General features: G+C 61.3%; 1 protein-coding gene across 17 annotated transcripts in view; it reads left to right on the forward strand.

The window, feature by feature from the left end:
* The first annotated feature begins 1,790 nt into the window (after positions 1-1,790).
* The window catches only part of TCF3 (transcription factor 3), a 44,591-nt gene continuing 34,094 nt past the window's right edge, over positions 1,791-12,287 (forward strand). For 15 of the 17 annotated variants that reach the window (XM_039466445.2, XM_039466447.2, XM_039466448.2 and 12 more), the window contains exons 1-3: positions 2,025-2,342; positions 4,276-4,386; positions 8,792-8,864. In XM_039466445.2, the coding sequence (XP_039322379.1) occupies positions 4,315-4,386; positions 8,792-8,864 (145 nt within the window). In that variant the 5' untranslated portion in view covers positions 2,025-2,342; positions 4,276-4,314. Of the gene's footprint in view, positions 1,911-2,024; positions 2,343-2,812; positions 4,387-8,791; positions 8,865-12,287 lie in introns of those variants that run through there. The other 2 variants (XM_074384849.1, XM_074384848.1) reach the window with 2 other exon arrangements.

A 12,287-nucleotide genomic window follows, 5' to 3' on the forward strand; every position in this document is an offset into this window, starting at 1 on the left:
GAGAGGCCTCGAAGCAGGGGGCGGTGCAGGGAGGCAGGAATTAGCTGTGAGCACCTACTCTGTGCCCAACGCCCGCCCTTCCACTTTCTAGATGGGGAAACTGAGGTCTAGAGAGTAGCAGGAACATGCCCGAGGTCACGGTGAGGTGGAGAGGGATGAGGGGTTACAGCACACACCCCAGGACCTTCAGCCCTCTCCCTAGATCTGCAGCAGGTGCGGGAGTCTCTGGGCACGGAGGGTCAGAGTGTGCACGGCTCACTTTGGGTACATGGCAGGAGGGGCTGCTGGTTTTGGTGGAGGTGGGGGGGCCCTGTGGCCCCGCCTCCCTGCTAGCCTGGACTGGGCGAAGCATTGAACTGTGATGACCCAGGGGCTCCAGATGGGGGTGGGAAAAGCAGCCCAGGCAGAGGGCACAGCCGATGTGGAGGCCCGGGGTGGGCATGAGTTTAGCAGGTTCTGACCAATGGAGGCAGGGTGGCTGGAGCCAAGCAGGCCAGCGGGATGGTGGCGTCTTCCCAGGCTGGGAGTGGAGTGTAGATTTCTCTTTGGAGCCCTGGGAGATTGCATTTTATTTATTTATTCATTGAGACGGAGTTTCACTCTTGTCACCCAGGCTGGAGGGCAGTGCCACGATCTCGGCTCACTGCAACCTCCGCCTCCCGGGTTCAAGCGATTCTTCTGCCTCAGCCTCCCGAGAAGCTGGGCCTCCAGGCGCTCCCCACCACGCCCGGCTAATTTTTGTATTTTTATTTCGTTTTATTTATTTATTTATTTGACATGGAGTTTCATTCTTGTTGTCCAGGCTGGAGGGCAGTGGCGCAATCTCCGCTCACTGCAACCTCTGCCTCCTGGGTTCAAGCGATTCCCCTGCCTCAGCCTCCCGAGTAGCTGGGATTACAGGTGCACGCCACCACACCAGGTTAATTTTTGTATTTTTGTAGCGGTGGGGTTTCACCATGTTGGCGAGGCTGGTCTTGAACTCCTGACCTCAAGTGATCCACTTGCCTTGCCCTCCCAAAGTGATGGGATTACAGGCGTGAGCCACCGCATCTGGTCAACTTTTTAAATTATTATTTCAAATTATTTTAAAATTTTTAGAGATGGGAGTCTCACTGTGTTGTCCAGGCTGGTCTCGAACTTCTGGCCTCAAGCGATCCGCTGGCTGTGGCCTCCCAAAGCGCTGGGATCACAGGTGGGAGCCATCTTGCCCGGCCTTAGGTGGGGTCACTTTTTATTAAGATGCAGACTTGGTATACTAAGATCAGGAAGCCGGATCTGGCCTGAGTTCTGTCCAAACTCAGGTCCAAACTCACATATGCCGAGACGGAGGCTCAGAGAGGCAAAGGCACCGCTCTGGCTCTCCGCGGAGCTCTCTGACCCCGAGCTGGAGTGAGCCTCGGTTTCCCAGCCAGGAAAATGGGTCTGACGTGGCCCCCTACGGGCCAGGATGCCCGCTCCAACCACTCAGCACGAAGAGGCGGACCGAGGAACGCAAATACAACCAAGCCGAAGGGGCCGCGCGGGCGGCAACAGCAACTTGAGAACAAAACTCCAGGACCAACCCCCACCGCTTCTCGCGGCCTCTCTCGCAGAGTCCCGCCTCTCCTGCGGGGCGGGGCCGAGAAGGGACAAGGCGGGGCCTCATTGCGAATGGCTGGCATCGCCGCCCATCAGGCTTTTACGTCTTCCGATTGGCCAGGGCGTTCTGCATTATCTTTCAATCTCACGGTCCTTATCCGCTTACGTCAGATTAAGCGCACCGCTCCGTGTGCCTCCGCGGGCGGGGATAGTCCGTGTTTTCTCCTCGTGCTGTAGCCCGACCGCCCCCACTGCGCGTCCGCGCTTCCGAGCTCCGGGCCTCTCAGGCATCTGGGGACCTCACGAGCATGCTCGGGGGGCCGGGCTGCGAGGTTCGAGACCGAGCCGCCCGAACGTGGCGGAGGGATCCGCGTGGGCCGCCGGGCGGGGCTCGTGGGGGCGGGGCGAGGGCGGGGCCAGCGCGGGGCGGGGCGGGGCGGCGCGGGCAGGGGGCGGAACATGTCTCCCGCCGCAGGAAGATGAGGCAGCGGCGGCGGCTGCGGGCGTAGCGGGCCGGAGCCGACGCGGCGGCGGGCACCGCGGGCACCGCGCACGCCGCTGCCCCGGGGACTCCCTGGCCGGCCGCACGCACGGGCCCCGCGGGACGGGACACGCGGGGGTGGGTGGGGCCCGGGACACGCGCGCCGCCGCCGCCGCCCACGCGCGACCCTCGGGGGCCCGGCCGCGACGCCCCTTTGTCCGGGGGGGGCCCCCGCTTCATGCCGCCGCCCCCTGAGCGCCGCGTGCCCGGCCGCGCCCAGCAGGTGAGCCCGGTGGGGGGCGAGGGCCGCGCCCGGGACCCCGGTGCTTTGTGCCCAGGGGACCCCAGCCTGCCCCGCTCACGCTGGGGAGGGGGGGTGCGCGGAGGAAGTCGGGGCGGGGGCGGCGTCGGGGGGCCCCCCGGGGCCGGGGAGTTATTGTTCTCCAACTTCGTGCGGCGCCTTGGGGGCGGCGACGTGGAGGGGCCCGGAGCTCGCCAGGCCCGCGTCCCCCCACCGTCGGGCCGGGTACTTCGGGAAACTTTGCGCAGCCCCGGGCGGGGGCGCGGGGGGCGCCGGACGGGCCGAGCAACTTGGGCGCGAGGACTGGCCCCGCTACCCGGGCGCGCGGGGACCCCGCGACTCCCCCTTCCCCGGGTGTTGGGGGGGGCCTGGCCCGGGCGGCGGAGTTTCGGGGGGAGCGCGCAGGAGGGGCGTCCTTTTGTCTGCGCGGGGAAGGTGCCGCGCGCTGCAGGCGCTGGTCGGGGCCGAGCGGGCCGGGGGGGCGCGCGGGGAACATCTGCTCCGCGTTAATGCGGGCGAGGCGGCGGCCACGCTGCGAGCTTCAAAGGCTCCCGGGCCGCGCCGCCTGCACCGGCTGCGGGGGGAGGGGGTCCGGCTTCCTGGGCCGCCTCCCCCTGGGAAAAAGGCGTTTCAGGGTCCCTTTTCCGCGCTTTGCAAAGTGGCTTCAAACATCCTCCAAGTCTCCAAAAGTCCTTGGGACGCCCCAGGAGTCTCCCAGCTCCCGTAGAAATGCCCGTTTCACCTTGCCACCCCCCCCACCCCAACTAAGTCTGTCTTAAAATCGGTTTCAACTACCCCACAAAACAGTGCGGTTTCGTAGCTCTCAAAGTCAGTTTCACACGCCCTCCAAAAAAGAAAAAAACTTAGCGGGGGAGGGGCTGCGCTGGGGCGCCCGTTTCACACCCGGCCTCCAGTTGGCAGACAAAGAGGGGATTTCTCCACTTCTGAAGTTGGGTCTCCCTCCACCTCGGAGGCCCCTCTCCACCCCCAGCCTGGGAGGTGTATCCCGGGCTGCCCCCGCCCCCACCCCCACCTGGGGACCTCTTGGGGAAAGTCGAAACTGGAGGGGCCTGGAGTAGATTTCTCTGGGACGGAGATTTTTCTCTGCTTTTTCCAGGGGTGGAATGGGAATTGGCAGGTGGATCCCTCATCCCCCATTCTGGTAGAGAGCCCCCTGGGACCACGCGGGGGCACTCTGGTCTTGGGCCCCCCCTCCCATGCCCCCCGTGTAGGACAGGAGAGAGAAGATGTCAAAGTTTTGCTTAAAAATAATTCCCGGGTACATGGTGGCAGTAAAGCAACCTAGGGTTGTGTTTTTTTTTCCCCTCTAATACTACTGGGGTTTTCTGGGGTTGAGGGAAGCTTTGCCGGTCTCTGCATAGGGCTCACCTCCCCCCACTTAAGTCGTGAAGTTTGTAAGAGGGCTTCGTGGTTTTCTGACTTGTGGGTTTCCTTCATGTCGAATTTAGGGGCAACCTGGTCTTCAACGTGCTGTGACATCTGCTGGTGGGGGGGGGGATGTCACCAAATTTTCCTCGGGGTGGGGTAGGGTCGGGCTGTTCCTCCCCTTCCCGGAGGGGGGCCTGGGAGGAAGCCCAGGGGGGCGGTTGGAAATGAGAGACGTGCTGGAGAAAGGAGAGGTTCTGGCCGCCCTGTCTGCAGTTTAAAATTGGCAACTTGATTCCCCGGTGTTCCCTTGGGGAGGTAGGGAGTTTATATGTGCACACCCTCCCCCCATTTTTCAGACTCCCTGTGGCCTCTGGGGAGGGGTCTCAGGGACCCAGACTCTGGAATTCCAGCTTCCCAGGGCAGGTGAGGAGCTTTTTAAGCGACTTCCTTGCTCTGCGCTTTTGACGTTCAGCTCTTCTTCCCTCCTTGTTTCTCCCCGTCCGTCTCTCCCATGTCCACCACGCAGGGATTCCAGTCCTGAGGTGCCCACCCTGGCCCCAGGAGAATGAACCAGCCGCAGAGAATGGCGCCCGTGGGCACGGACAAGGAGCTCAGTGACCTTCTGGACTTCAGCATGGTGAGCCAGGACCCTCCCCCAGCCGCCGACACCCCTTGCCCCCAGAGTTCATGGGGAGGTTTTCGGGGCGAGTGTCTGCTGAATACTTGCAGCGATGGGGCCTCAGCTGTTCGGACGGGAGGTCCGGGATGGGGCTGGGGGAGTGGGCTGCTCTCTGGCGGGGACGCTGACAGCCCATGGCAAGGCCTGTCCCGTGGGGATTTCTCCCGGACACAGCATGGTACAGCCCACTGCTTTACAGATGGGGAAACTGAGGCAGGCAGGACTACCCAGGGTCTTCAGCTTCTCTGTGGGGAGGACTTGGCCTCAGCAGCTTGGTCCTGGGACCCCAGTTTGGCTGGCTAAGCAAACTGCGGCCTTGGTTTTCTGATCTGTAAAATGGGTCTGATCAGGATTGTTTACTCGATTGTAGATACAAAAATTAAAGGTAGAAGACCATAGGGCTCCATCCTGGATGACAGTGAGACCCCGTTTCAATAAATGGAAGCAGGGCTGGGCACAGTGGTTCACACGTGCTGTCCCAGCACTTTGGGAGGCTGAGGCGAGAGGATCGCTTGAGGCCAGCAGTTCAAGTCCAGTCCAGGCAACATAGTGGCACCCCATTTTTTTGGTGGGGGTGGGGATGGGGTTTCACTCCCGCTGCCCAGGTTGGTGTGGAGTGGCACGATATGGGCTCACTGCAGCCTCTGCCTGCTGGGTCAAGTGATTCTTCAGCCTCAGCCTCCCCAGTAGTTGAGATTATAGGCATGCACCACCACACCCAGGTAATTGTCTTTTTTTTTTTTTTTTTTTGAGATGGAGTTTCGCTCTCGTTACCCAGGCTGGAGTGCAATGGCACGATCTCGGCTCACCGCAACCTCCGCCTCCTGGGTTCAGGCAATTCTCCTGCTTCAGCCTCCTGAGTAGCTGGGATTACAGGCACGCGCCACCATGCCTAGCTCATTTTTTGTAATTTTAGTAGAGACGGGGTTTCACCACGTTGACCAGGATGGTCTGGATCTCTTGACCTCGCGATCCACCCGCCTCGGCGTCCCAAAGTGCTGGGATTACAGGCTTGAGCCACCGCACCCGGCCGTCTATTTTTTTTTTTAGTAGTGATGGGGTTTCACCATGTTGGCCAGGCAAGTCTTGAACTCCTGAACTCAGGTGATCCAGCCACTTCTGCCTCCCAGAATGCTGGGATTGCAGGAATGAGCCACCGTGCCTGGCCCAAAACCCCATTTCTTTTTTTTTTATTTTCTAATTTTTATTTATTTATTTTAAGGATAGGGTTTCACCAGCATGGCCAGGCTGGTCTTGAACTCCTGACCTCAGGTGATCCACCCACCTGGGCCTCCCAAAGTGCTAGGATTACAGGCGTCAGCCACCGGACCTGGCCATCCCCATTTCTTTAAAAAAAAAAAAAAAATTAGCCAGGCATGGTGGCGTGTGCCTGTGGTCCCAGCTACTCCGGAGGCTGAGGCAAGGAGGATCTCTTGATCCCTGAGGGTTGAGGCTGCAGTGATCTGTGATTGTGCCAGTGCACTCCGTCTTGGGCATTAGAGTAAGACTCTGTTTCAAAGAAAAAAAAAGGGAGTGCCCCGTGCTGAGCGGCCCACCCTCTGTGAATGGGGTAGGCACCACCTGGCCCGTACGGGACTCCCCTGGTGGGCAAGAGGACACAGGTGTGAAGCTGACTGTGCGGTTAGTCACACGTGGGTGCTGAAGACGATGCCAGGAGCCGGGCTTGACACATTCTGCAGGGCAGACAGCAGCGCCACCGTTGTGACAGTCACGGTCATCAGGTCATCACTGGGGAGCAGGCAGGCCAGTGGGGAGGGCAGGGCAGCTCCCTGGGAGTCCCAGGCGCTTGGACCTGTCCCTGAACAACCCATTATCCAGCTGGACGGATGGAGGCTCAGAGGGTGCCAGCCGTTGGAAGTCAGCTCAGGCAGGCACAGTGAGGCTGGAGCCCCAGAGCCCCGTCGTCAGGCACTGGCCGCTACTGGGCGTCATGGAGACCCTGGGCTTCGGGGCCACGTGCCGTGCGTGCCTGGAGAAGCCAGGGACCTGGGTCTGTTTCTTCTGGCCTGTCTGCAGATGTGCTTAAGTCCTGCCCCCACCCCCATGCCCCGCAGCAGCCTTTGGGGTTGAAACAGGTTGGGGACGCACTTTCAGTCTGAATTTAACCCTCCCCCGTTAGGCGCAGGCCACCGAGCTCTGTCAAAAACAAAAGTCCCCAAACTGAAACAACACCAGCCCCCGCTGCGGAAAAAAACAGCCCTGGGCCGGAGGGGCGGGAGGGGCGGGAGGGGCCGGGGCTCAGGAAGGGCCGCGCTGGTGTCTTTGAGCCCGGTTTATTTCTGCCTCCCTGGCTGAGTAACCCAAGGTGCAGTTGGGTTGTTTTTGTTAAACTGACAAGTCACAGACCACTGGGCTGGAACGGATCGGGGTTTGGGGGGAGGGGGCGCAGGTTCAGCCCCAGGACCTGCTCCTCACCTCGCATCTCAGTCCGTCTCCCCGTCCCAGGTTGGAGCCAGCGGCCCCTTTCCCAGGCCAGAAAACTGAGGCTGGGCGCAGTGAGGCGTTCATCCTCTGCAGCGTCTCCCTCTCCGGCTTTATCCAGAGCGGGCGCTTCCCCTGCTGGCCGGGTTGCGGGGGCAGAGGCAGTCCTGATTGCTGCCCACAGCCCCGGAGTGGCCCTGTGGGAGAAGAGGCCACTCCGAATAAACGTGAGGGAGGAAGCGGACCGTGCTGCCCAGACGGGGCTGGCTCTGTCAGGGGCAGGAAGGGCCGGGGGCTGCTGGCCTGCGCTGACCTGACGTGCGTGGGTCCCAGGCGGTCCCTGGCGGGAGTCCGGGGCTCAGTCCCAAGCCCAGGATGGCAGCCACGCCTGCCCAGGACAGGTGTCCGTGGGCGTTTGGGTTTCACGGCATCCCATGCAGCCGGAGCCTGAGTCCGTTTCACAGAAGAGGAAGCCGAGGCTCCAAGTGGCACGGGGGCTTTTCTGGGCTGCTCACGAGGCCTTCAGAACCCACAGGACACAGTCCGCGACCCTGTGGCCCCTGCCACGCCAGCGCAGCCCTGCTGTCCTTGGGGGCAAAGCAAATAGAAACGCAGTCGCCTGCAGCTCCTTATGTGGGCTGCCTCAGGCCTGCCTGTCCCCCACGGCTGGCCTGTTTCCCAAATGGGAGAGTGGGTCTCGGATACCAGGGCCCTCAGGGAGACGGGCACACCTGAGCCGGTGGGCGGGGTGCGGTCCTGGGTGAACTCTGCCTCCAGCCTGGGTGCCAGCCCTGCCTGCGTGGCTGTTCTTCCTCTCAGGGGCCAGGTGAGAGTGTGGCCTCCATTTCCCCTTCCGTGGAACCAGGGAGTCGGGGATGGAACCCCATTTCCTGGGTCCTCTTTGGTATGGTGACACCAGTCCCAGGATCGTGGCACAGGCGCCATGCCTTCGCCTCCTGGCTGGCTCGGGAAGGTTTCAGGGATGGTCGGGTTGGCCGTGCCTCAAAAAGCCCCTGGCCCCGATTCCAGCCACTTTGATCCCTCGAGCCCCAAATGGGAGCTTTAAAACCAGCCCCCTGGGGAAGGGCAGGGCAGAGAGGGTTTTGTTTGTTTCTGTGGCAAAAGGTTTTGTTGATGTTGGCTTTTCCGGTTAATGCTGCTAAGCTGTTTAATCTTGGGGGACTTAGTACCCTGGGTACTGGTGACCCGGGCGGTGGGGGGGGGCAGTCCTAAACCCCTCACGCCCAGACCCCGGATCAGCTGTGCCCTCTGGCTTCCTGTGGGCCCGGGCTCTGTCCCATGTCTTCCACCTGCTGCCTGTCTGCGTCTCAGTTTCCCCGCTTGCCAGGCAAACCCATACCCAGCCCTGGTAAGGGACACTGCACCCCACCCCCTGCTGCAGGCCCTGCCGCCCGGGGCCAGTGCACACACCCGAAACAGGGAGCCAGCCAGGCCTCAGGCGTCCGGGGACTCGTGTCCACCTGTCCAGGGTGAACCTCTCACTTTTCAGAGCTGGCAAGTGAGGACAAGTTTATGTCACTCGTAAACATAACCTTGTGTCACTGTGAGAGCTGTTAAGTTGTATCTTTAGTCTAAACAGGACGCTGCGCCCCGCAAAGCGAATGCCGGGAAACGGCACATTTTCCTTCCCGGGGATGCTGTGCCTGGGGTGCAGCGGGGTGGTCGTCGTTGGGAGTTGCCTCGCCCTGGGCCTGGGTGTCAAGGTACAGCGTGGCTGAGGGCCGGCGGGGCCTCGGAGTCTTCTGGTCTCTGGTGGGACGGAGCAGGACAGGATGGGCCTAGTTGGAGGCTGGTTCCACGTCCCTGGGGGTCCCCCGCTCTGCTCCCTGCCTGGGTTCTAGCCGGGATCGGGGTCTGGTTTGCCGCCTGCCCCGCTCACCTCACCCCTCCCTCCCTGCAGATGTTCCCGCTGCCTGTCACCAACGGGAAGGGCCGGCCCGCCTCCCTGGCCGGCTCGCAGTTCGGAGCTTCAGGTAGGACCCCGCCTTCCTGCCGGTGCCGGTGGGCTACAGATGGAGGCTGGGGGAGGGCCGGCGAGCCTGAGGACCCCCGGGAGCCCGGGGCGGGGGCAGGGGAGGGGGGCCTTGCTGTTAGGATGGGGTTGGGTTTGGGCCTCTGTCTGGGTGAAGATCTCCAGCCATCCACAAGGGGGAAACTGAGGCCCTGGAGGGTTGTGGCGCAGAATCGCACCCACCTGGTAAGCCTGTACCGCTTTCCTTTAAGCATGGATTAGGCGCTTGCTGTATGCAGGGTCCAGCACCAGGGTGACTGGCCATCCTGGTTTGCCCAGGATTGAGGGGCGATTCCTGGTACCTGGAATCTTTCAAACCAGAAATATCCCAGGTGGACGTGGAAGAGCTGGTCACCCTCCCCCCTGACCCGACGGTGGGTGGGACAGACGGGGGAGACGTCTGAAAGTCCTGAAAATCAAAGCCAAATCATGGCCAGGACTTCACGGCACCTCCAGCCAGGGCCAGGCTGCCCCAAAGCGGGGACTCTGGGGAAGGTGTCTGCAGAGGGGGTGTCGGGCAGAGCCCTGAGGGTGATAGCAAGAGGCCGGGGAACAGCTCCTCCAGAAGCCCTGAGGCAGCACCGGTGGGGTGGGGGGCGCTGTCACTGTCGGGGCCAGCAGGGAGCCCTGGATGGCTGTGGAGAGAGGGCGGGGTCTGATGTGCATCGTGGGAGGCCCACGCTGGCTGGCTGGCTGTCGGCAGGAGGTGGGGGGAAGGCCGGGGTGGGTGCCCGATGCTGCTTGAGAGCCTCTGGGTGTCTTCGAGGACATCAGCATCTTTCTTGTCGGGGGGCCCTTGGGACCAGCCCTCGAGGCTGTGTCCTTCCCACCTCCAGGACCTGGGGAGAAAGTTCCGTCTTGAAGTTGTCTCTAGGATACCCCCGGGGTGGGCTCTGGCTGGAGGTTCTCAGTTCTGTCTTGGGGTTCTCAGTAGTGGGTGAGGGGGGTCTGTACTTGGGCACCCCCACCCCCATGTGGAGGGTCATCGGTTTGCTACCATCACTGCCCTTCGATGGCCTTCCCCTCTGCCTGAGGAAGTGGCTCCAGGGCTGGCCGGAATGCTCCCTAAGGCGTGGAAATCCCCGAACACCACCCCGCCAGCCCCCCGGAAACAGCCTCAGGAACTGGACAGGCTGAGCTTCCCTGAGTGAGGCAGAGGGTCAAGCCCCGGGGGCTTCCTGGAGGAGGAGGCGCAGCTCCCAAGGTCGTCTGTCCTCATCCCCCTGGGCCTCTGTGCAGGCTTACAGCAGGGCCTGGTGTGGAGGAGGGGTGGGAGGCGTCTTCCCTCGTCCACTGTTCTCTGTCATCCCCTCGGCTCTGGTGCGGACCCCCAGCTTCGAGGCTGGTGCCCGGGTAGCCAGAGCCGTGATGTGCAGGCTGCCTGGCCATGAGAATGCTCCCTTTGGGGTGCCTCTGCCTGGACGCCCAGCCTGGTCCCCGCAGCAACCCTTCGAGTGTTTGCAGATTGGTTTTCCGTGGTTCCTCACAGCTGCCCCAGGAGCTCTGGCCCTGTCCCAACGCTGTAGGCGGGGAGGGTCTTGCCTCGTCCCTGCCACAGCATCGGGGCAGAGACTTTGGCGGCCCAGGGTGGCCCAGCGTGTTGCTTCTCTTGCTCTTGAGGGACGTGTTTTGGCTGCTCCAGCCTGGGACCCCCCCCCCCGGCTCCTGGACACAGCGGGGCAACCCCTGACACCCCCGTTCAGTTCATGTGGTTAACAGCAGCCTGAGCCTGGGGTGGTTCTGGACGCAGAGCCCCAAGGCTGGAGTCGGTGGCACCCCCCTCACTGCCGCCACTCTCCCGGCCCCTGCAGGCCCCCCGGTTCCATCTTTGGGTTCAGTGAGTTGGTGGGTGGGAGGGGTGGAGGGGTCCTGGCAGCGCCGGGGAGCTGCAGTCATTCTCCTCCTTCTCCACCTGTTCTCCAGGGACCCCGGCAAGAGGGGAGTTTGGGGTTCATTAGCAGGATGGAGCCTCAGAGCTGTGCGAACCCTTCCAAACCTCCGCCGCTTCCCTGGAACGGTGGGTGCGGCCTCCTTCCAGGCAGGGCCCGGTGGGCTTCAGGGACCCCGCCCTTCGCCAGTAGTCCCCAGTGCTTATGGGGTCCTCCGGCTGCGTTCTCCACCTGGGCGCCTTCCTCATGCACGTTACTCTAGTACCCGTTTAAGTCACCTTGTTTCTCTTGAACTCGTTTGAAAGGGAACTTCAGATCTGAGAGTCAGAAGCGCAGGCAGGCAGGAAAGGTGTGCCTGAAAATTAACTCGGCGTGAGCTCTTGTCTTGTGAAGAGTCTGCCTGTTCTTCGACATTTATTAATACTTAGAAATCGATGTAAAGAGAGGAGTTAGGTACTGGGTGAGGTGGCTCATGCCTGTAATCCCAGCACTTCAGGAGGCTGAGGCAGGAGGATCGCTTGATGCCAGGAGGTCAAGGCTGCACTGAGCCATTGCACTCCAGCCTGGGTGATGGCAAGACCTGAATTCAAACAAGCAGAAAGGGGCGGGACACAGGGGTTCATGCCTGTGATCTCGGCACTTCAGGGTACCAAGGCGAAAGGATCACTTGAGCTCGAACTTGAAACCACCCTGGGCAGCACAGCGAAACCCCATCTCTAGTAAAAATGCAAAGCTTAGCTGGGTGTGGTGGCGCACACTTGTGGTTCCAGCTACTTGGGAGGCTGAGGCAGGAGGATTGCTGGAGCCTGGGAGGCGGAGGCTCCAGTGAGCCAAGATCGCACCTCTGCACTGCAGCCTGGGCGACACAGCCAGACCCTGTCTCAAAACAAAAGCGAAACAAAAAAGGCATTAGGGATGGACTTAGTGAAAACCAGGATTTCCTGGTTGTCTGGACTGGAAAACATTTAAAACGGGAGTAATTTTTGTATGCCTTCTGCACACCACGTCCCATTTTTGGAAACCTTGAGGCACAGATCTCTGAGTGACACCTCGTCTTCTGCCAAAAAAGACAGGATCCTAGGCCACGAGAGACACCAGGAAATGCTCGCTGACAGAGAAAAGGAAAGTCCTTCCTATTTTTAATTTCCCCGTAGCTTTCTCTGTGCGACTGTAAGTGTAACACATGCTCGGAATGACGAGTCAGAGCAGACACCTCTGTTTTTAGAGAAAACCCTGGAGTAACCTGGCGCAGGGGATTTCCTCTGGGTAAGTGTCAGGGAGTGGAATTGCTAGGTCCGTGGATTTGTTTGTTTTGAAATGAAGTGTCGGTATTTTCACCCAGGCTGAAGGGCAGTGGCACGATCTCAGCTCACCCCAACCTCCGCCTCCCAGGTTCAAGTGATTCTCCTGCCTCAGCCTCCCAAGTAGCTGGGACCACAAGTGCATGCCATCATGCCCAGCTAATTTTTGTATTTCTAGTAGAGATGGGGTTTAAC

The sequence above is a fragment of the Saimiri boliviensis genome, chromosome 14 (genome assembly GCF_048565385.1).
Source record: "Saimiri boliviensis isolate mSaiBol1 chromosome 14, mSaiBol1.pri, whole genome shotgun sequence".
In the NCBI taxonomy this organism is placed as follows: Eukaryota; Metazoa; Chordata; class Mammalia; order Primates; family Cebidae; genus Saimiri; species Saimiri boliviensis.